Genomic DNA, 23,489 nt, shown 5'->3' on the forward strand with positions numbered 1-23,489 from the left:
AAGAGTGTATCTTGTCTCAATACAGATGGGAGTTACACAAGGCAAAGAGAAAACTGAGCATGCTCACCTGTGCTTGTGAGGAGGAACCAGGCAGGAAATTAATGCATTTCTGCTACACAAATTAACAGCATGATCTAGTGAGAGCATGTGCATACATGTATTCCATGTGCACAGCTGCGTGAGGCCTCAATGCGCAGCACGAACAGTTTGGCTGTGGGCAGTGCCGGAGTAGCCACCGATACATCATCCCTGTGGGCTGGAACCTTTCGCTGTTAGGGCTTCCGCAGCTCATTTTCTCAGTCCTGACAGTTATATTGGAAAAACATTTTGTACAAATAAGTTTTAAGAAACATAAATCCACGTGGGGAAACCAGGTCTGCAGCATGGAAGGGAAGTTTGCTGATAAAGATACGAAAATCACACTTGCTTCAGCAGCACCTTTGAGCATCAGGGTACTACCTAATCCTGCTCTGAACTGCACAACTGCAACTACAGCTGGGGCTGCTCCTTGTCACAATCACAATCTGTTTTTCAAGCTTCTTCATTTTCACTTCTTTCTCCTTCCCTCACAACCAGGACAGCGCTGTTCACATCGCATGTCTCCGCGTACACTTTTTCCCCTTCTGTGAGGAGACAGTGCCTGAGGTAGAGGCGATGGGTGGCTTGAAGTAGAGTTGTGGTTCCCCTGGCTGTGCCAAAAGGCTGGGCCTGGGCCGGGCCTGCCACTCACGGTGGGGAGCGCTCTGTGTTGAGGCGGGAGCCCTCCTCCCTAGCACAGGGACACTTGCAGCGAGATGGATGGCACCTGGCCTTGGGCAAGACCCCAGCCATAGGGTGGCAGGCCCATGCCGGCCTAAGGGACACAGCATGGCCCTGCATGCCCAGCTGCAACAGAAGCGTGTACGCGGTTCCCAGGGATGCCCCGCACTGGGGGCTCCAGAAGCCCTGCTCTGCCCGGCACCTTTGCGGCAGCGGCGCCCAACCCCGCATTTACCGCCCGCCCGCCCGCAGGAACAAGCTTCCCGCGCCCGCCCGCCCCACAACCCCACACCACCTTCCACAGCGCGCAGGCGCAAAGCAACTCGCGCCCGCTAGGTACGGCGCCGCGCCCGCGCGCAGGCGCACTGCCGGCGCCCCACTGGCCCCGCCCCTTTTCCCCGGAAGCGGGAGATTGAAGCGCTGAGGCCGGTGAGGTGCTGGCGGACTCGGCGGCTCTTTCTGCTCGGCTCCTCTCCCTCATATCTGAGGGGAGCGGGTTCTCTTTTCCACGGCTTAGTGATGCTGGGATAGAGGAGGGAGGGGAGAGGGTCTTTCCGGGCTGTCTCCTTCCTTGACGCTCGCCCGGGTCCCGGCCCAGCTGGCTCCTGGGGGCGGGCTAGGCCTCGTCAGGGCTGGGGGCCTTGTGCTCCGTGAGGGGCCTCCCCTCGCTCTGCGGCGTGTGAGCAGCCTCTGCTTGGACTGCGATTGCGCTGCGGGTCCCTGCCGTGCTCCGTTTCTGGGGTGCCTCTTGGTCCTCCAGGGTGCATCGCCTTAGAAAGAGCTCCCCGGATCCGTGGCTCTGCTTATGGGCTGCCCGGCCTTCTTTCTGCTTCTCTGTAGGGTGCAAAAGCAGCTAGGGAAGTCGTTAATAGAGCCCGCGGTTGGTGAGAGGAGAATATAAAAGGAGTGAGTGCTGTTACGCAGTGTAGCAATAACAGGAAAACTGAGGCATATAGTATCAGAGGCTTGGCTGAAGTGCAAGATCAAGTAAGTACTGAAGCAGAGAATTTTCTTTTCCCCTCCTGGCTCAAGTTTTCCTTACTTGCTGGACAGAATTATTCTTCTGTGTGATAAATAGCATTACTGCTTGAAAATGTAAAGGATTCTTAGGCTGAGATTTTGGGGAAGGATTTTAAGAGTGTGGGAGATCTATGTGAATGTGCTGCCAAGCAGAGTTAAAGTAACAGCATTAGTGAACCACCGGAAAAAGTATTCATTGTAGTCATGGTCATTTGAAGACAAATAATCTGCATTAGAATGTAAAGGCAGAGAGTTGCATGATTTTCTTCGAAAAAGTTGAACAAGTCTGTTGAAGCTTTTAGGCTTGAAATTATTTTGCTGCTTAGTAAGATGTATTACATATTTGTGACATACTGTATACGTAGCCATGACAGTAGCTTTTTCTAGGCTTTTGTTTACATTAAGAAATAGTGATAACTTGTATCATATTTAATGGGTGCTGTGGGCTTTCTGTTTAAATGATAGATAGCTAAAATATCCAATTAACCAGACTTTCTTTACTAAAGTCTGGGGTTTTTTAATAGAATACTGTATGTCAAATTTTGAACAAGTGAGGGGAACGTTGACTTCTAAGATAAATGAGGACCTGTGTCCTTTGGTATAGAGCCAGGAAGACCAAGGTTGCTGGTTTCTTAAAGCTTTGGCATGCTGAGGTTTTGGTATGTCTCATCTCTGAAGAGGAAGCCCCTTGTGCCAGTCGTGGGTTGCCTAGTGACTGGCTTGCAGGATTTTATTTTTAAGAGGCTTCTGGTTTGAAACTCCTAATTGCAATTTGCAGGTAAAGGGAGGTGTAGCTGATGATTTTCCAGGTGCACTTTTGTCATTAGCAGGTGGTTCACAAGTGCTAAACTAAGTTAAACATTGCCAAATCAATTTGAAGTTGATACATGCTGGGAGCTATGACTTATCGTTTTAATTAAGGCACTTTGCTGAGCGAACTGGGAATGCTTTTAATCTAAAATTCTACTTGTGTGAGTAATTACTTTTTTAAGCAGTATCCCCAGAAGTATCAAATGAGACAGTGGATTATTTTCACAGACCTGGGTACACAATTATTTTGTTTTATAGAAAAGATTAATTGTTTATACATGTGGACAATAAAAATTGTGTGGCTCCCAACAGTCCTTTTATCACTACTTGGGATGCAGTTAAATGAAAGGACTGGTTCTTCACAACCTGGCTTAGTGAGGATTATTCCTTTGAGTTAGACAAGCAGTAAGGGTCATTCAGGTTAAGAAAATACAGTTTGTTTAGAGTGAGCTTTTTTTGATGAGTTTGATATTGCAGGATCTGACCTTGGATTTATCGGCATACTGTAATGGGTTCAATTGCTTCATAAGTTGTCTTGCTCCTTTTAACACTTGAAAGGGATATCAGATAGAAAAAAAAAATATAAAGGAGAATACCTGTAAGACTTTTTACAATATTTTTCATCTTTACAGAAAAAAATCCATAGAGCTTCAGTGAGGGAAAAATAATATACAAAATTTATAGTAAGATACCAGTTAGTAGTGTTGTTCATCCTCCTGAGGAAAAGCTATTCACAAAGCAAGATGCTACTTAGCACATGAAACAGTTGTGTAACTTACGCAGATGTCTTTTTTGACCTTACCAATTAGAAAATAAGCCTTAGTGTTTCTTATTAGAGCTTTTTATTCATTTCTGCAGCCATGTGGCTCATTATAATTGGGTGAAAATGGCACCATACATAATTCATTTTGTCTTTTAACAGAAGCTGCTATCCATCTCAAGATGGAAGAACCAATGCTTGAGAACTTGCCATCTTTGTGCCATACTCCAAAGGATTCTGGGACAGCAGGTCCACAGGGGACTAGTTCAGGGAAACAGGTATGAGAACTTATTTGTTTTTCCAATAATGTGACTATCCATAGTAACAAAAATGCTTGTGAAAGCATCAAGTAGTCAGGAGTCGCTGAGATACTGTTTGCTGGAAGGCTAAAGATAGGTAGCTTATACCCATAACTACAAGGTTGTCCAGGTAATTCCTTACTTGGTGCTTGGTATAGTTTGCTCTGAATATGCAGATGTTTGCTGTGAATACAAAGTGATGGAGCAGCAGTATAACCCAAATGCCATACTAATAATTTAAATACTATTTAGGGTTTGTGGTGGGTTCTATTGTTGGTTTTGTTTTAATCTGTCGCCTTCAGTTTTCTCAAATCCTAGTTTTCTGGGTTGCTGTGTACACAGAATGACTTTCGGTGACTTCTGCTTGCACTTAAACAAAGTACACTGCTTTCAGTTTGTATAGTCTCCATAATGCTGAGCTCCACTTCGGTGTTCATCCTAGCATGCGTTATGGTGATGCTGTCATGCTCAGCATCCGGACCTATACAGGGTAGGGCTAGTTTGCAAGTGTACCTTAACCAGTTCCTCTCTCCCATATTTTAGTATATTTTCACAGGTAAAAATGTTAGACACAGATTATAAAAAATAATTGTTAACTTACTTTGAAGAAAAAAAAATCACTTTTAAGATGCTTTTCAGTGGAGGATCTCAAAGCATGAACAAGTCAAAATTATACAAATAATTTCTAATACTCTCAAGTAAAATACAGATGTTTTATAGTAGTGCTAATACAGAAAGTGTATGTGTGGTGGGATGGAACAGTAAAAAACCCAACCATTATCTCCATTAAACTAGAGGGGGAAATTGGAACTTTATGGAATAAAATTAGCCAAGTTGAAATATGCTATATATCTTCTGCACAAAGACTAGATGAGTAGGTTTGCCTCAAGAGAATACAGGATTTGCTCCTAGAAAATGTGGAGGTACATCTTTCCATGTCTTGCAGCTGTGTGTGCAAATACATGTGAATGGAAGAAGTTAACTTTGTTCAAGTTTGTGAAAGCTATAGAGAGAATTAGGAAGTCTGGCTTTACAATGATCTTTACATATACAACATATTTTATGTAAATAATAACCAGCGTTAACAATTCTTTGAAATTTGATCAAAAATTAGATTATTCTGATCCTTCTGGGATTTTTTTATTTTTTTTTTTTTTTAGCCAATGAGTGCAGCTCTGAGGGAGCGATTAAGGAAAACAAGACGCTCATTTAATGCTAATTTTACAGTGGCAAAGCGGCTCAAAATAGATGCTGAAGAAAAAGACTGTGCTGATGCTGACAAAGGGTGCTTGCCAAAGACAAGTACAGATTGTTCCAGATTACAAGGTGGTTCTGAAAATCTAGAAAGAAATGGCACTGGACATACATGTTTCAAAAGTTGCTTACAGGAGAGTGGTCTCTCTGGATCAGCAGAGAATTCTGATGTGCTACAGGTTGGTCTTAGTCAGCAACAGTCCCTGGAAGAAAAAGTAAGGCTGGTGAAACAAGTGCAAGAGAAGGAAGAGCTACTTCGAAGGCTCAAACTGGTTAAGATGTATCGATCTAAGGTGAGGTGAACCTCTGAAAAAGCACTTTTAAGTCTTTCTTTGAAGTGGAATTCATAGTGTAATCCTCATTATTAATTTAAGCAACAGTACCGACTCACTTTTGTGTGTGTGGTGTTTGTGTATTGTCTCAGTTTAAGGCATTTTATAAAAATAGATCTGCAGCGTATCACCCCCCTCCCCCCACATTTCAGCAAATTACAAAATTTTTTTTTGTTTTGTCCCAATTTCAGAACAACCTTTCTGAACTGCAGGCTTTAATAGTGAAATGGAGAAATAGTACCCAGCTGATGCTGTATGAACTACAGTCAGCCTTTTCTGCAGATGGCAAGAAAGTGAGTCTCACTCAGCTGATAGATACTTTTGGATTAGAAGACCAGTTACTGCACTACAGCAGAACAGAAGAAGATTTTGTTGATGCATAATCTACAGGTGCAAAGCTTTCAATTACACGTATGCAAAAGCAGAAAATACTGAATGAATTCTGATCACATAAGAAGTGTTGATCAGACAGTGGACTTTGTACTTTGAGGTTAGGTTTTCTCAGGAGATACTTGTAAAGCTATGTACCTAGATACAGTAGGCGCTGTAAAAGGCATTACTTAATGGAAAAGATTGAATTCGTGCTGTTTTGGAAAACCTGGCTTAATAACTTGATCGGTGAATTGTTATTTAATAAAAATAAGATGAAATCAAGTCATACTTGAGCAGGTGGAAGGCAGTCCATTCTTTGATTAGTCTTTGCATGGTTACTTGTCTTGAAATAACGAACTCTAATTGTCGTTTCTGTTGAAGTTCAAATGGGGAAGGGTTCAGTTCTTTGTTCATATACATCCCCATTTTACAAATGTCTTACTGCTGCTAGTCAGTTAATGATGGCATTTTGTGAGTTAAGTAAAGATAACTAATTTTCATGTTGTTAATATTCTGAAGCTGCAATGAGATGTTCTCAATAACTTTAATTATTACTGAAGGAAATGTGCCATAGTGCAATCATTTTCAGATACTGGTCCAGACAGTTGTCTTCAGTGAAGCTGTCTCTTAAGCATTCTGCCACAGCCTGAGATAATAGAAGAGAAGGCAAGAAAATTGCAGCCAACATCTGACTGCTCTACTACTTCATGTGGGAGCCAAGGTGTTTTCTCTCTTTAAATAAATACGAAAAACATGGCCTTGTCTAATGGGAGTGCTTCAACTACAGCATCCTAAAGCTGAATCAAACTTAAGCATTTTATTTATCCTCCAATAAATGTTGCCTTTTTAAAATGTTTTTTTTAATCTTAACTTGAAATTACTTATTTTCTCATCATGGTCTGTGCATATAGTGTGGTGACTTCTGTCTGCTTTTATTCTCATAAGGGAAAGAAAATCAAAGATCATACGGACCCTTTTAACATTGATAGGGCTCATTAGACTTAAATTTGTACCCACAACTTGCTCTTAAGAATACTGACTGTTGCTGTCCACAGCAAATTAATGAAGAACAACCTTTACTGCTAATCATAGTTTCAGTATTAAGACACTATTTCTTCTGCCTCTTAGCTTAGTAAAAAAAGATGATGGTGCCTGGTGAAGGGTGTGGTTCTCTTCCCTAGGGATCCTTGGCAAATTTGGAACTCTGCTGCTTCTAGGGAAGTTTCAGCAGGAAGAAAAAAGTCTTACAAGAAGAATGAAGATATAATTAGAATCCTTACAGACCCCAGTTAGAGATGGTAAGGAAAAAAGGAGGTGGTGTACAGCTGTAAGGAGGTTGTACTTCACAACAGAAGTAGTTTTCCTTACACGTTGTCCTGGTTTCAGCTGGGATATAGTTAACTGTCTTCCTAGCAGCTGGTACAGTGCTGTGTTTTGAGTTCAGTATGTGAAGAATGTTGATAACACTGATGTTTTCAGTTGTTGCTCAGTAGTGTTTAGACTAGAGTCAAGGATTTTTCAGCTTCTCATGCCCAGCCAGGGCACCTGACCCAAACTGGCCAACAGTGTATTCCATACCATGTGATGTCCCGTCTCGTTTAGGAACTGGGAAGTGGGGGGCAGGGAATTGCCGCTCGGGGACTGGCTGGGTGTCGGTCGGCGGGTGGTGAGCAATTGCCCTGCGCATCATTTATACATTTCAATCTTTTTATTACTACTGTTGTCATTTTATTAGTGTTATCATTATCATTATTAGTTTCTTCTTTTCTGTTCTATTAAATCGTTCTTATCTCAACCCAGGAGTTTTACTTCTTTTCCTGATTTTCTCCCCCATCCCACTGGATGAGGGGGGAGTGAGTGAGCGGCTGCGTGGTGCTTAGTTGCTGGCTGGGGTTAAACCACGACACAAGTGTATAATTTTGTTAAAAAAGCTATTAATGGTCTTGCACTGGAATGAGTTTAGATTTTATGTGAATTTATGAAAGGAGGAGAAGAATTGACACACCATGGAAGAGGGAAATAAAAATTGGTGAGAATACCTGAGTAGGTAGATCAGTCTCCAGCAGTATTTAATTTTATGAAGGGTTCTTTATCTTTCTTAGTTGTCTTGGAGAGATCTGGCAGGAGAATATACTGCATATCAATGCAAAGGGGTGGGAGATAGCAGCAACTATTTCAGGAGGCCGGATGCTTCCAACCCTCATTTTCCTATGATTCTGCCAGTGGAAGCAGCCACAGCTACTGGTGGCTGTGGGTAATAATGCTATCATAAGGTGCAGCAGCTTTCAGGACTGGGCCAGGTAGCACACATGGTCGTGTTGAAGCATACCTTCATCTTCTCAGCAACCTACACCTGTGCCATCACAGGTGTAAGTATATTTAAAGAAGCAAAACGAAGTCAAAGCCACAGACATGAATTTTAGCAGATGCAAATTCATAGATTTCTTGCAGTACTTTACCTTCAAAATGTTCTACAATTGCATATTGCAGACTAAGGCTACACAAATACACTGGTTCTTCTATCAGTCTACATTTTCTTGTACCCTTTGTTTTATGTAATGAGCTATATGGTTTATATAATCAAACATGAACTGAAATGTGATGGGGATAAGACTAGGTATAAAATGTACAAGACAGACAAACATGCATCCTTCAAACTGAAGTTGTTTTTAAAGCAGTTACAGAAGAAATTGTTTGTGGAAAGAAAAGTTCAGGGACAAAACGTAGACATCCAAGCTTTTTTTCTTAGAAAGACCATGGTATTATACATCTACCTGGACTCTGATTTTTAAAGAATAGGAAATGTTCTTGATTTCAGCCTTTCAACTTCTGCCTGAAGAATTTCAAACTGTTCTTCCTGTTCCTTTACAAGACCCCGTAGGTGTTTCTGCTTCAAAATCTCTTGGTAACGCTGCTTTGCAATCTTTACAGAAACATGCCGTGTGTCTGCATAAAACAAAATACAAGGGTTAGTCTGTACTTGTAGGGGATGCATAGTCTATATATTTATACTGGATCTGTCACAGGGTTATTCCAAGTTCTGTAAAAAATTGGCAAGCCTTTTAAAAAAGGCTTGCAGTTGGGCTTCAGAGTCTTTATAGTATTGAATAAAGCAAAAAAATTCAGAAAGTCATTGGGAAGGCTTCCTTTAGTTTCTAGCAAGTACCCACTGTTCTGAAAATCTGTAACTGTTTTACTAGTGGAAAGATGTCTACAGTTTTCCTAATAGTGAATAGCCTTCTCAGCTTCACATTACTTCCTCCGTTCCCTTGAATGGGTGGAAAGAAGTGGGTTGAACAGTTCTGAGAAAGAATGAAAGCATATTGCCTAATGAAGGTATTAATGGCTATAATATTTTGACTTAAATAGTTTCAGCAATTTAGTCAATTAACTTTGGTTACAAGAGCAACAATCTCTAGGTATGCTCTTAAGTAAACAATGTTAAATTGTTGTGGTAGAAAGGCTACTGCTAATTGTGCACATACAGTAAGAAATAGGTGCTCCTTGCCCCTTAGCTGATGCTGATGGAGAACAGGACCATCTAGCCTTGGAGATATTTTTTGAATGTTCTTTGCTTGTGACGTAAAGTGCATTACTGTGACTCACCAGCTGCCTCAAAGATATGCCTCCTTTCTGAAACAAAGACAAGCATTTCTTTCAGCTCCAGGCTGAGCTTGTAGTTTGCTTGCTCTTTTAAACTGATGCACTTCTCCAACTCTTTAATTCTTTTCTGATGGTTCTTCACATTCTTCTTGTGCAGCTGTCAATTTCCAAATGAATAAAGCAAATATATGAGATGATACAAAAGCTGTTCAGGAAAACCTATGATGGAAACCTAGAATCTTAAGCAATGCACTGTAGCTGAATAAACTTTCATGTATTTTGATTTGACTAGTAGCATATCCTAGCTTTACTTCATATAGTGTCTTTCACACACACTGTATTCCAGTATGCTTTATGGAGTTCTAATATAAGTAGCAGACAAGGAACAAAGAGGTATGGGTCAGGGATAGAGATATATTAAAGATAAAACTTGAAAGGCAAAGGGAGGAAAGGAAGTCAGTGGAATCAGTGAGTTGAGAACACTCTCTTGACTGCTAGGAACTGCTGAAGAAAGGGTTGTGCTGAAGCTGTCGGGCTGTAAAGGGACAAGATAAATACTAAAGCTTGAAGAGGAAGAGGAGGCTGATGCCAGCTAGAGCCACCTGGAGAAAATCCAGTGGAATCACTTAAAAACAAGGATAATCACAATTTGAATGTTGACATAGATGAGGGAGCCAGCAAATCAGATTGTTGTGTCTCTGTTATTTTGAATATAGGGAGGTAGTGATATTATGAACAGGCTGGTGCTCCTGGAGAGAAACATTAAGTAGTGAAGACTGGAAGAATGCTTCATTAGAAATGGAAGAGTGACTTTTATAGGCAGCGCTGTGTAAGAAGTGATAAGCAGATCTGCATTCAGATGTTCAGGAAGGAAAGCATTTAATTCCAGTAACAGAGCAAGTAGATTTCTCTCCATAGGGTTGATCTATGCACCAATCCATGTATGATGACTGCTTCCAAAGACTTTAGAGAACTGCTGCTGTAGACAGCACAAGTTGAAGAAACTATTGAAAGCCAGATACATAAATAGATGGATATATATATATTCATCTCTGTGCACTGTTATGGCTATGCTCCAACAGTCCTTGAGTTAGCATGCCTACATCAGTTGCACTTACTCCTTACAAACACCTCTTGCTAATGAAGGAGAAGAGTTGCATTTAAACTAAGGATGTGTCTCTCAAATGTGGTGGTTCGCTTAGGATTTACCTTATCCATGATGCCAAGAGTCTGCTCCATCACTGAAATGTGGTGGGTGATGCGGCTGTCGTAGTTCAGCACAGTGAGGAACTGAAGAATTAAAAACAGAAAGAAACAGTCTTATTAAGCCTGTTCTCAAGAATTCCACACTTCTGTAAAGACAATCATACTACGTGAAACTCAAAAAACTAGAATTCTGCACAGTGGAAATGCTTACTAGTGATCATAAATGAACATTGTAAAGATATTCTTGGATGCTCTGTGAATACTAGACTGTACAGCTGTTAAAAAGAATGTTATCTATTATACGTTAATGGAAACAAAGACCAAGCAAATTTGTTGTGATGTTGTCAAAAAACCCAAGCTATACTTTTGCTTATAAGGTAGTCTAAGGTAACAGAGCTGGAGGCCAAAGTGCTATACAGTCTGTCTTTAGGCCAGAGAAGAAAATTATTATTTTCTGTCAAGTGGCTTCCTAGTAATTCTTACTTCTTTTATTGTTCTTGTATCTGCATAGTAATTAAGGTTTCAGAGAATTTATTAAAGACTTTTTCTTGGGCACACTGCTACTAAAGTACCTCTTTATCAAATGACAAATGGAAAATAGGCTGTAGGACCCATAATGGGCTGTAGACAGGTTTCTGTAAATGTAGATTCATCCTTCCAGAGTACTGTCCCACTAAAGTGACAGGTAAAATTTTGTGGACTGCTCTAGTTAGAAGAGGAGAAACAGGAAAGACCAGCAGGATCCTTGCCTACAGCACCAAACTGCTTTCACTCACTGCTTCATTAATAGCCCTCATTCCAGGTGTTCTCAGGTCCTTGCCCACACGCATTTATCTAAGCCATCTTTCTTTCAGTTCCTATTGCTGGGGTCTCTGTTGCCTTGCCTTTCCTACTAACCCCACATTAAGCCCCTCAGAGCATTCAAATTCTGATTAAACTGGTATATGCCTTTGCTATGGTCAAGTCTAACTCTGAAGGGCAACAGTTCTGCTCATCAGTTTAAATGAAGTTTGAGCTAATGGCAACACTGGTGACATATTTGCTACAAGAACTTTTCAGTGTGTTGTCATATCACTTCTTTGGAAAGCTGTTTTGTTGGTGTTAGTTATAGAAGTCCCTTGGCTCTGATTCAGAAGTGAACAAACAGTTTGGAGAGCAGCAAAAAAAAAATGAAGCCTGTGCAAAACGTGTTTTGGATTGTCTTTTAATCTTTTGATTGAATTGCAATATCCTTACCTGCTGTCCAACATTCTTCATTTTCTCTGCGCTTTATAGCTTTCCCCACTGCAATATCTCCAGCCTGCCCATCCTCCAACATCCCTTATTCCAAACCTTTATGCCCCCCCACCTCATTGCCACAAAACCATCAGCTTTTTCTGCAGTCCTCTACATCCCATACTGCAATACCCTCGGGCTTCCCCTACAACTTTTCTTCCTCCTCTCTTCTCCCACTGGTATCCTTGGCTCTCTCCCACAACCTTTACCTATGTTTTCTGGTCTGCCAGCTGGGCTTGTTCAAAGCTACGTGGGTGCTGACTTGCTGGCCAGCTACTGCCTCTTGCCTGCCAGGCATGGCAAACAATTCCCTGTCTTCTGCTGCTAGGCCAACAAATGGCAATGAGCGGGGCTCCGTGAGGCTCCTGTAGGAAGGCTGAATCTTAGTATACTGAGCAAAAGTTATGGTATTTCTGTGAGATACCAGATGGGGGCACCTCAGACCTTTCACTTAAAAGGAAGTTGTGGTGCTTGATTTAAAAGATCTGTTCCTTGTGGCTGCAAAATCCTGATTCCTTACTCTCAGTGCCAATTTTGAAACATTAAGAGTTAGGGCTAATTTTGCCTTCATTTACACCTGAGCATCCCAAAGAACTTCATCACTGATCAATCTCAAGAGTAAAACTTCCCTTTGAAAGCTGAATTTTTGACCTGTTAGGCATCAGGTTGCTTCATAGTAGTAAGAGACTTACGAGGTATAAACGATCTTACAGATACAGGCAGCAAAATTTTCTGCAGTCAAAATATAAATTAGGGAAAGTAACTCACTAGCTGGCGATCTTTTGAAATAGGTAGTGTTACAATATCCCGAGCCTTCTGTTTCAGATCGTCTATCTGCATTCTCATTTTCTTGTGTTCCCATTCCAGCTGAAATATCCCTTTAGAGAATTCTTTACATTCCACCATGCTAGCAATTTTTTTTTGTCCTTGAGCCTGAAAAAATAGATTAATCTTAATTAACACGCTTTACAGATTATAGAATAATTATTCACAACAAGATGGGCAAGCCTCCAAAGTTATAATTTTAGTAAGGAAAACATGCTGTACTGCAGTGTCTTTCCAGACTTTGCTCCAGATGGTTATCTTTTGTGGAATTTTGTTCCTTTTTATGCTCTATGCCACAGCCTTGGATCATAGAAGGAGATGAAGAAAATTACAGCTAACCTCTCCATCTTTCTATCTTTTATAAGAGTGTCAAGGCATTTTAGCTCTACAAAATACAAGCTTGCTTGTATAAGGTATTTTGCAGTTGTTACTGAAGGCTTTGTGCAGTAGCAGTAAGAAGCAATTTTTGTACAGCTAGAATGCCTAAAAAAAGGACATTTAATGAGAGTATGGAAAACTGTTTTAAGTATGATCACCAATTTCATCTTACATAAAAAAGCGTATTAAGTTTTTAAATCTTAATGTAAGCTACTGTTCAGATGCTTCTTAACATGACTGTAAGTTTGCCTTCAGGGAATTTTCAAACTGGTGCCCAGGACATTAGCATTTTCTATTTACAGTGTGTGTGTAAGTGATGATGTGTCTAAAAACTGTTGCCATTTCATTGATCTGAATTGTATTGATCAAACATCAAGAAAGCAGTCTGTATTGCAATCTTTACATGATGATAAGAGACATTACAGAATTCTTAATAGCTTCTAGATTACAGTTGGACCTACTGGTATGTAGTAACAAACTGAAATTAGATGTCAAACTGGAGAAAAAGCAGAGCCCCTGAAGGACAATACATTTGTTTAAAAAGCTTAAATTTCCTTTGGATAGTGTAAATTACCATGATAGAGCAATTCAGTTCTTCAATAACACTCTTATTAATAAGAATGGCATCACTGTAGTCTGGGATCTCAGTACTTTCCAATTCTACCTGTCCTTGTTTTAACAAAAACTGGACAGTCAAATTCAATTGAAGTTTCATCTTCTCCTCCTGCAGCCTAAAATGGTAGAAAACAAAACCAATATTTAGTGATTTCAACAGGATTATATAAATCCTCCCATGATTCTCAAAATGTTTATATTTATTACCGGTAAATGGTATGTTCATGTAGGGGTTACTTTTTGACAGCCTGTCTTCTATTTGCTGCCAAAGTGACTACAGAATTTGCAACTTACTTCCATACATGAAGTTTTCAATCACTGGATTCAGTTTAACATAATCTAGCAGATGTTCTGAGAAAAAGTGTTGTTACCAAACAGAAATCTTAACAACAATTGAAAAGAAAATGGAGAAGACTCCCAGCCAGCAGCCGTTTTCTTGTATAATTGATCCTGCAGTTTGTTCCTGAATGACAATGAATGTGAAAATTATGTCATGTACCTGAAAAAATGAAATATTGCAGGTCCAAGCAGCTCAGTGAAATGAGGTGTCATGTGGCATATTGCAGCTAGGAGTGATCACTGTATCTTAGGCCTACATGAGCAAAATTTAACTGAGCTAGCTAGCACATATATGGCCTTGAAGGCTTTGGGGGATTCACTGCATGATGTAGGTTTTGGGGCAGTCAGTCTGCATTGAAGACCATGCTGCCATCCTTACTGATGTTTGTTACTTAAGATGGTAGATTAAGGCTGGTTTGGCCTGCTCACATGTGCTGCAATCACACCTCATTTCAGAAATATCATAGGTCTCTCAGACGAATCCTAGATAAAAGAGTGTTGGAGAACACAGCTGTGTAATTCTGTATGTAACTTTTGGTTCTGTGTTGGTGGAGTATTAAAATGTAGCTGAACACGGGAAAAGAAACAAAATTACCAAGTGAGTTCTTGGAAAATGTCTTCTATTTCTGACTTAATCTTCTCATTGTCATCCATTCTTCTCTGGAGAAAGGCCTGCATCTCTGCCAGTGTTAGGGCCATCCATTTCACCTAAGCAAGCAACATCATGACATTCTGAACTTTTTCAACTTTGTCAGTATGTCAGGGCAAGCCTCTTCAAGAACAGAGAAGACAAGTTCTTAAGAAGACATATGTATGTATAAATATGGAGCCTGGTATTTTGAGAATCCCAGTAGAGAGCATGAGACATAGAGGTTACAATCCTTACACTCTGCTCAGAAAATTATTTATTAATTTATGCATAGTTTATTCACATGAAGGGAAATCATATTTCCTTCTCTCTTGGTCAAATTTCATGTATCTCTGTCGCTGCATAATTCAGATTTACACCTTCATGCTTTTAAACTGAACAAATAGCTTGCTAGAAATTTCCAGCAACATCCTTTGTTAAGAATTGCTCTTGATGTTCTAGAAAAATATGGGAATGCATTGGTGCAAATGTAGAATGCTAATGGAAGAGAATGACTCCAACAGATGATGGAAATCAAATACCTTAACAGTGTTTTGGTATGGATAGAGAAAAGGAAATATTTTTTTTTCTTTTTAATGAAACCATATCAAGGTCACAATCATTCTGATCAAATCCCTACACACTAATATGCTAATATTTCCTCTGAAGGAGAACTAAAGCTGGTTTCCCTTGATGACATTTCTATTATTCTGAATTGAATGTGGCAGAAGCAGCTTTCAAACTCAAATGCAGCTTGTGTATGCAGTGTCATTTCACCACTAGCTTGACCCTACACTTGAACTCCACAGAAGTTTAAGACCTGAAAATATCAAGAAGTATACTGACAAAATAAAGAATTTTACATACCAGCTCCTCACTCTCCATTTTATTTCGTCTAGCTAGACAAAAATGTTCCCACATAGACAGGTCTAAGCCATTAGGCATGTGCTCAGGACTATCCAGTTCATCCATGGCTTTCATTAAAAGGGTAAGTGCATCTTTGTAATCTTCAGCTGAGCCTGAACCATCCCCATAAGGGTTAGCTGTGTCAGGGAGTATTTCTGTCATTGGGGTCCTAGTGCACATACACAGCACATACAGTATTTACTTTTTATTTTCTCTTGCATAAAGAAGCTCACAAACAACTAAGAACATTTCATACTCACAATCTCTTCCAAAGAACAAATAGGTAAGGCTGGATCTTACACAAAATAAGAATATATGTTTTTGAGACCTGATGATTATTTAGATTGCATTTAAAATAGATTGTGTGGTGAATAAGGAAATGCAAGTACTCAAAATAGTAATCGTTAGTATGATAGGAAATCAACCATTGTTAACTATCCAATAAAAAGTAGGCAGTCTACTGATTATCAAAATAATTTAGACTATTGAAATAAATACAATTCTCATTCTTGACTCAGAAGAAATATTAGTATTTAAACAGATGGAATCGGGGGGAATCTTACTTTGGTCGATATTTGGAAAGTTGGAAAAGTTCATCAAAGAGATTCGCCGGTACATCAGCAAACTCCTTTGTAAAACTACATTCCAGATTCTAGGAGGGAAACAGAAAGCTTTCTTGTTACCACAATGTTATTTCAAAAAAACCATCAACCTGCCCATATCTTAGAAATACAGAATATGATGTCCTTCCAAGAGCTCCCAAGCATCAAGGAAATCTGGACTATTTAATAAATTCTTCTATGCACATACTCTCCTTTACTGCTTAATTTCAGTGATCAGCAAGTTGACCAGAACTCATCCCATGCTTACAGTGAAGTATGTTCTTCTCATTGTCAAGACACAGCATTAACATTTTAATTTCTGAACCTGCTTGTGTTTGTCAAGAGTCTCACCTTCTCTTCAACAATTGCATTTTCATAGGTGTCTAGGTAAGCCTCAATTTTATTTTTTGTAGTCTGGATTGTTCTTGCAGTCTTGACCTACAGCAAAACCAAAAGATTTCAGGAATTAAACTCAGCCAGCAGAAGCACTGAATGGCCATTCATATACACTGATGAAGCTGACACTTTCTTATTTCTAGAGAAAACCTTGTGAGCTATTTTTACTAACAATATAATGCCTTCTTCAGGGGATTACTTGTATATACTGCTAAAAGGTGAGCAGGTGCAAAGTTAAACTAGTCCACTGCTTAAGAAAGTAAGAAATTTCTGTAAGAAATATCTTATAAAAATGCTTACAAGTCTTCTTTTTAAACTTGAATGTAAGGACCTATGTTGATACTTGTTTTCACTTGCATAGAGATTTTGTTTTCCTTTCATGTCATCACAGGTAAGACCAGTCAAAAATTCTCAAATGCTGTTCAGTGGAGGGTTCTTCATTTTAGAATGCAGTTTCCCTGTTGTCATGACATAGTTCTGCTATGTGTCAGGATACTAAGCTCATCTGTTTCATCAAGGCAGTGAAATGCTTATACTCTGCTGGGGACACCGTTTTGTTGTATTTGACAGTTTGTATGGACCAAAAGATATACCAATGGGAACATTTAGAAATTTTTTTTTTAAATATATGTATTCTGAAAAATGTAAGCTGGTATACACTTGGCCTCAGATAATTTTAAAACTAGTTCAGCCTATTCAGTGCTAGGGGCTAGATGCCTACTTTGGAACCTCTGCCTGTAGCTCTGTATTGGGTCTGCATGGCAAGGTTTTGGTAGCAGGGGGCTACAGGCGTGGCATCTGTGAGAAGCTGCTAGAAGCTTCCCCTATGTCCAATGGAGCCAATGCCAGCCAGCTCAAAGACTGACCTGCCGCTGGCCAGGGCTGAGCCCATCAGCAACAGTGGTAGTGCCTCTGGGATAATGTATTTAAGAAAGGGAAAAAGTTACTGTGTAACAGCAGTTGCAGCTGGAGAGAAGAGTGAGAATACGTGAGAGAAACAGCCCTGCAGACCCCCGGGTCAGTGAAGAAGGAGGGGGAGGAGGTGCCAGGTGCCAGAGCAGAGATTCCCCTGTTAGCCCATGGTGAAGACCAAGGTGAGGCAGGCTGTCCCCCTGCAGCCCATGGAGGTCCACAGTCGAGCAGATACCCACCTGCAGCCCATGGAGGACCCCACACCAGAGCAGGTGGATGCCTGAAGTAGGCTGTGACCCCGTGGGAAGCTCGCACTGGAGCAGGCTCCTGGCAGGACCTGTGGCCCCATGGACAGAGGAGCCCATGCTGGAGCAGGTTTTCTGGCAGGACTTGTGACCCTGCAGGGGACCCACGCCGGAGCAGTCTGTGCCCGAAGGACTGCGTCCCATGGAAGAGACCCATGCTGGAGCAGTTCGTGAAGAACTGCAGCCTGTGGGAAGGACTCATGTTGGAGAAGTTTGTGAAGGACTCTCTCCCGTGGGAGGGACCCCATGCCAGAGCAGGGGAAGAGTGAGGAGTCCTCCCTCTGAGGAGGAAGGAGCGGCAGATACAACATGTGATGAACTGACCGCAGCCCTCATTCCCCGTCCCCCTGTGCCTCTGTGGGGGGAGGAGGTAGAGAATTTGTGAATGAAGCTGTGCCCAGGAAGAAGGGAGGGGTGGGGGGAAGGTGTTTTAAGATTTGGTTTTATTTCTCATTACTCTACTCTGGTTGATTGGTAATAAATTAAATTAATTTTCCTCAAGTGGAGTCTGTTTTGCCCATGATGGTAACTGGTGAGTTATCTCTCCCTGTCCTTATCTCGATCCACGAGCCTTTCATTATATTTTCTCTCCCCTGTCCAGCTGAGGGGAGGAGTGATAGAACAGCTTTGGTGGGCACCTGGTGTCCAGCCAGGGTCAACCCACCACAAGCTCACATACAAATAGCTGCTTGCAGCTCCAAACACAGAGGTCAGTACAGGTTGAGTAGGACATCTGACATGGGGAGGCATTAGTATATTATCTCTGGACTCAGGAACAGCTCCACAAAGACAAAATGAGCAAATGGGATAACATTGTCCCAAGAGCCAGAACCAACCTGCAGACTATCACCACTTACATCACCTGAGTCACACAAGTATTGGCAGGACACAGGAATCGGAACTGTCACTCAAAATTATTACTGTGGGCAGTAAGCACTTGTATTGAAATCCAGATCTACTACTTGTGCTCTCCAGTCTTTCGTTGACTTGTATATGTTTGATAGGGATGGGTAAACTCTTCAGGAGATTAAATTGGTCAATAAGACTATAAACACTTTGTAGTCCATGGTATGTTCTGCTTCCATGGTCAGATAGTCACAGGCCACCTCTGTCTATGCTTTGAACTGGCAAACACAAGTCAGCGTGGCCCTGGCCTACATTAGACACCATCATAATTGGTGCTTCCAGCTTGATACTGGATACTAAAAAATATTATATATAGCAAACAAATAGCATCATGCCCTTCTGAATTTATGGAGTTTTATCAAAGAACTCCAGATGAACCAAGATGAGTATCTATTCAAAACCATATGTATTTATAATGTATGTCACCTATGCAAGTTGAAAAAAAATCAGTGACCCTGTAAATAATTGTCAGAAAATCATTTATGGTAAATTTTTGATTTGGAAAGAGCAGTCTTTACAAGAAACTGTATTGTAAATATTACACTTTTCCTAAGAACAGCATTCCAAACTTTAACTTACTTTTTCTTTCTCCTTTTTCATAAGGAAATTATGAAGTCCAACTTCTCTAGTGTCCAACTCTTCATCCAACAGTAAAGCATAAATGAGATTGACTATTTTGAGTTCTTCCTGTGAAGTGATTGTAATAAAAAATGTTAACATTCTTGCTGTGCAGAGGCAGAGTTAAAAAATTAATGTTCTCTGTGATACCTGATAGATGACCATCTCTATTTTCACTTTCCTTTCAGAGAGTTTGCACACAGTCTCATCAAAATTTTGTGTTGTTTCCTGGATGGAAGCTTCAAGTTTCTTCAATTCATTCTCCAGTGCCTGGGGAAGGGAAGGACAAGAGCAGCAATATTACATCTGGAGGAACAAAGAAGCTCTGATATAGTGTATCAGATGCTGGAGAATGCACAGTATGGAACTGTATCCTTCAGCCAAAAGGTCCCAGAAATTACTTGTTTGGAAGGAGAGTGCTGCCAGGCTACCAACTTATGTTGTCCAAATACCACCATGAAGGATAAATATAATTGTATTATTTTTGTATGGCATCAGCAACCCTGGGAATGGAACCTGAAAAAAACATTTTAGGAATACTGGTACATTTGTGAAGGGAAGTTACCTTTTGTCAGATATCACAAGTTTTGGCACATATTAATTGGTGTAAGTAGAGATTGCCTCGTTTTACTGTCTAAGCTAGGACTTATTTAATATGCCACATGATCTTTGTTCTTCATTTGTTCTTTGTTTATTCTATTTATTAGTATTCATTGTTAGGAGTAGCTCCTGAGAAAGATCAGAAGCTTTGGTCATGAGCACTGTGAACAAAACCACTCCTTTTCTCATTTTAATTTACCCTTCTATAATTTTCTTTTTCTTCATTCAGCTGCTTGACTTTTTTCTCATGTTCTCTAAATATTTTCTTTTCTTCATCACTCCAAATGTCCTCAGGCTTGGATATAAAAGGAGGTGGAGGAATATCCTGGAAGTATTAAAGACAAATATGCTTCAAAAGCAGTATTAAATCTCCATCAGCACACTTAACAAACTATAGCATGCACCCAATTTAATGAAAGGTATTTCTTAGTGGTAACTAAGGTACAAGCCTTAAGTCTAAATAACATATCTATTCTGTTTCTCTGGTCTATTACTTGCACCAGTAGTTTTGGTATATATATATATTGTGCTATTCTCTCTCACTTGCTTACAGGAATTCACTACTGGATTTTGTAAAATACAAGTATTTTGTACTCAAACACACTACTGTTGGCACAAGATATACCACATTTTCTGTTTTAGAACTCCAAATCTAACTCCATGCTAATGTATACTTCTAAGTGGAGTCCTAGTTTTCCAAAACAGATCAATTCCAGGGACATCGCTTGTGTCTGCCCTCTCCTGTGACACTCCTTCACATTCTTTCCCTCGTCTACTACTGTACTATCTATATTTGCTGAGTTAAATGGAACACAGTATTCTTCTGTAAGATCACAGCTATGGATAATAGACCCTTCCCCCAGCAATACAGTTGTTGTAATGGTAATACTAGATTATGTTCCTATAGTATTCCACTGTGATAGGAACATGCGTTAATGGGTGAATCAAATGCAGGCACTAGAATCTTGTGGTCTTTTTTGAGTCCAGTGTATGGTCTCTTATGGAGTCTATCTAGGCATAATGCAATTCTACAATGCTTCAACTTTCTTCTATCACTTAGGTTGGAAATGTTTGCTAGCTGAATTTCACATTTCCTTAAAAGCCCACAAGCTACCTATGTGATATGGCAGAAACACAGCTCACCATTTTCAAGATGTCTTCCTTTTTTACTTCTAGCACTCCACCCATCATGTCATTAAGAGCACGCAGTCTTTCATTGTCCTGGAATGACGACAAAAAATATTTTAGGGTACAAAATGAAGTGTAGTAATTGGCAGTTTGGGGAATGATAATAGGGTAGTTCACCTCTAGATCACCCATATGATTATACTGTGTGTCACTAGTAGATTAATACTCTTTGGTGAAATATGCTAAAAGTCTCAGTTTTTTCTGTTGGACAGATGTTCATATAACCAAAAAACTGCCATTCTGTCAGTTTTAGAAAGAATACATAGGCATAGACTACTCCTGGCCAGTTGGCAGGCTAGGACAAAGAAAGTTGTAGTGCCACTGTTTCATCGTGCATCTCTTTTGGAGCCAGAACCATCTTAGGCTTCTCCCAGATGCATTTTAAAGCCAGAGGAAAGCATTATGATCTTCTAGTCTGATCCCTGAAGAACAGAGGTCTCTCAGTCAACACACACATATCAAACACAAAGCTCTTGATTGAGCAGTAGCATGCATTTAGAAATGTATCTAGTCCCCAGTCACCAGATATGGTATTTTTAATTGCCACTAGGGCCCATTTTTCAAAACTGTGAGCCTAACACTACATCTTTTCTTCCCCCAGCTGGTCTACGTAGTTCTGATTGTAAACAATAATAAGAGGGAAGAGGCACACATCATCATTACCTAACACTTTAAATTTATTCTCCCATACTACATTACTGGAATATTCCAGGGCAGCATTAACTAAATAAGCCTAACCAGAGACAAAGGCCTATTCAGTAAAAAGGATACTACTTTAATTACCATAGCAGTAAGGTGTCTTTCCATTTCAAGCTTAGCCAGCATTTCTGCTTTCTCTCTCTCTTGTTGAGTCAAGTATTTTTCAACTTTAATCTGAAGGAAGAAAATGAGGTTCATATCAGGGTTCTTTTCTCCAGACATGATCACATGTGGACTAAGAACATTTAGAAAGATGGTGTAATACTAATTCTTAATGCTTTTTGTATCACTGCTTTATGATAATACTCCTCAGGAAGAAAATTGTTCTTTTGAACAGCTCCAAAAGCTATACTTAAAAATGCTAAAATACAAACTACCATCATTTTTGTTGATATTAATTGTGTTTTGTGCATACCTTTTCTGACAGTGGAATAACATGGACTGGTTGGAGAGCAGAGAAAAGTAGGGAAAGACTGACCAAAAGAGCAGATGAGATCAGTAGAATATATTGTATAAGAAATATGGTGTTTCTTTATAAATTATCAGTTGAATGTATAAGTACAGTACTAAGTATGCTTTAGTACGTAGATACTTAGTTTCAAAATGGTGTTCAGAGAAAACAGGGAAACCCTTATCTATGGAAATAATCCCTGCAAGCCTGGTTTGAATCTTATAGTCAGAAACAGGGGGGATTTCTACCTAATTTATGGGCAATTAAAAACTTTTAACAGCAATAAATTAAGATTGTATACATTTTATTCATTTCAGATTGACTCATTAAGAGCTTTCTCCCTAAAAGGGGAAGGGAAGCAAAAGAGTCAAAAAGGTGATTTTAAGTACACAGACACATCTGTTTTAATAGTTTTCAGTACTGACACAGTGTCTGAAAATGAGAAGAATTAGAGAACTGTATTTGAGTGGGTGAAAGAGAAAGATTTATTCTTCAGACACCTCTGAATCCTGAACAGTGAGTGCTTGCTCTGGTATCTCATCATCTGTAAGAGCTGGCTCCCACACTTCCACTTGGAGGTCAAGTTGTGCCAAGATTTCTCGGATCCTCAGGTTTCTTTCTTTCACTCGTGCTATCTCCTGCTCCTTTTGTTGTGCAACTATGTCAAATTCCTTATTAAAAGCAGTTTTGACTTTGTAAATGATGTCCTGAAATACCAAAAAAGAAAACTGCAATACTGCACAGGTCGCATCATCCATGATTATGTAACACTCCTCAAGCCATCGGAATCACAAATGTGTGTATTTCTATGTGTGACAGGGAAATAAACTGGTAAACTTTTGTGAAAATCATAAGGGCAGAGTTCAAGATTTGTTAAATGGAGGTGGGCAAATTATCAGGTTTTTCTTTTTTTTTTTCTTGAAAATTTTATTTTTTTTCTTCTACATATTTGCCATTTGACAAAGATTCTAGAAGAAACATACTGCTGCCAAAACTAGATAAAAAATTAGGCTGCCTTCTATTTGCTGGTTTTTGCACTCTTCGGCTGAAAGAAGAAGACGCTCCAAAGAAAAAAAATACATGACCTGTAAATCTAGAGATTGTAAATCACAGGTGCAGGGAGGCAGTTAAGGACATACTTTCCTGATTTTTAAGTGATGTAACCTGCAGTTTCAATATGCTTTCATGTGATTTTCTGTCTGACATATGTAAGTAAAATGTGCCCATTAAATAAATAAACATCAGAAACTGATTTGTTAAAAATACCTGAGATCTTATAATGATTTTAAAAACCATATATTCTTAGTGGATAAATTTTTTCTTTAGCCTAAATAATTGATCTCCACAAAGAAAAGTAGAATATTGAGAAAACCATGTGTCTCTCCTACTATGTCAATTTCTAAAATGAAACATGAAAAGGATTTCAGTTCT

The 23,489-nt window shown here is 39.8% G+C and overlaps 2 protein-coding genes across 9 annotated transcripts in view; one reads left to right on the plus strand and one right to left on the minus strand.

Annotated features, from left to right (window-relative positions):
• Nucleotides 1–1,140: 1,140 nt before the first annotated feature.
• Nucleotides 1,141–5,899, plus strand: SFR1 (SWI5 dependent homologous recombination repair protein 1). Of its 3 annotated transcripts, XM_069796920.1 has the most exons (5): nucleotides 1,141–1,188; nucleotides 1,600–1,746; nucleotides 3,512–3,627; nucleotides 4,809–5,195; nucleotides 5,426–5,899. In XM_069796920.1, the coding sequence occupies exons 3-5, from the start codon at nucleotides 3,532–3,534 to the stop codon at nucleotides 5,615–5,617; spliced, it is 675 nt and encodes a 224-aa protein (XP_069653021.1). In that variant the 5' UTR covers nucleotides 1,141–1,188; nucleotides 1,600–1,746; nucleotides 3,512–3,531; the 3' UTR covers nucleotides 5,618–5,899. The 3 variants fall into 3 exon arrangements, with proteins under 3 accessions (XP_069653021.1, XP_069653022.1, XP_009928720.1); XM_069796921.1 differs by lacking the exon at nucleotides 1,600–1,746; XM_009930418.2 differs by lacking the exon at nucleotides 1,141–1,188 and having other exon boundaries at nucleotides 1,195–1,746.
• The window catches only part of CFAP43 (cilia and flagella associated protein 43), a 55,743-nt gene continuing 35,442 nt past the window's right edge, over nucleotides 3,189–23,489 (minus strand). For 4 of the 6 annotated variants that reach the window (XR_011326891.1, XR_011326892.1, XR_011326893.1 and 1 more), the window contains 16 exons: nucleotides 22,559–22,765; nucleotides 21,692–21,781; nucleotides 20,864–20,941; nucleotides 19,920–20,045; nucleotides 19,271–19,390; nucleotides 19,082–19,189; nucleotides 16,335–16,421; nucleotides 15,945–16,033; nucleotides 15,343–15,550; nucleotides 14,443–14,555; nucleotides 13,468–13,624; nucleotides 12,459–12,623; nucleotides 10,419–10,499; nucleotides 9,213–9,366; nucleotides 7,646–8,552; nucleotides 3,189–5,105 (listed from right to left, as the gene is read on the minus strand). Coding sequence is in view for 1 of the 6 variants with exons in the window: in XM_069796919.1 (XP_069653020.1) it covers nucleotides 8,395–8,552; nucleotides 9,213–9,366; nucleotides 10,419–10,499; nucleotides 12,459–12,623; nucleotides 13,468–13,624; nucleotides 14,443–14,555; nucleotides 15,343–15,550; nucleotides 15,945–16,033; nucleotides 16,335–16,421; nucleotides 19,082–19,189; nucleotides 19,271–19,390; nucleotides 19,920–20,045; nucleotides 20,864–20,941; nucleotides 21,692–21,781; nucleotides 22,559–22,765 (1,941 nt within the window). In the remaining 5 variants the exon portion in view is untranslated. The remainder of the gene's footprint in view (nucleotides 5,106–7,645; nucleotides 8,553–9,212; nucleotides 9,367–10,418; nucleotides 10,500–12,458; nucleotides 12,624–13,467; nucleotides 13,625–14,442; nucleotides 14,556–15,342; nucleotides 15,551–15,944; nucleotides 16,034–16,334; nucleotides 16,422–19,081; nucleotides 19,190–19,270; nucleotides 19,391–19,919; nucleotides 20,046–20,863; nucleotides 20,942–21,691; nucleotides 21,782–22,558; nucleotides 22,766–23,489) is intronic. The other 2 variants (XM_069796919.1, XR_011326894.1) reach the window with 2 other exon arrangements.

The sequence above is a fragment of the Haliaeetus albicilla genome, chromosome 11, assembly GCF_947461875.1.
Source record: "Haliaeetus albicilla chromosome 11, bHalAlb1.1, whole genome shotgun sequence".
In the NCBI taxonomy this organism is placed as follows: Eukaryota; Metazoa; Chordata; class Aves; order Accipitriformes; family Accipitridae; genus Haliaeetus; species Haliaeetus albicilla.

What these genes read in the sequence shown, in the direction of transcription:
- SFR1 (XM_069796920.1), top strand. Translation starts at nt 3,532, where the DNA reads ATGGAAGAACCAATGCTTGAGAACTTGCCATCTTTGTGCCATACTCCA. An exon ending in GGACTAGTTCAGGGAAACAG is followed by an intron (nt 3,628 to 4,808) that starts GTATGAGAACTT and finishes TTTTTTTTTTAG; the next exon opens with CCAATGAGTGCAGCTCTGAG. An exon ending in TTAAGATGTATCGATCTAAG is followed by an intron (nt 5,196 to 5,425) that starts GTGAGGTGAACC and finishes TCCCAATTTCAG; the next exon opens with AACAACCTTTCTGAACTGCA.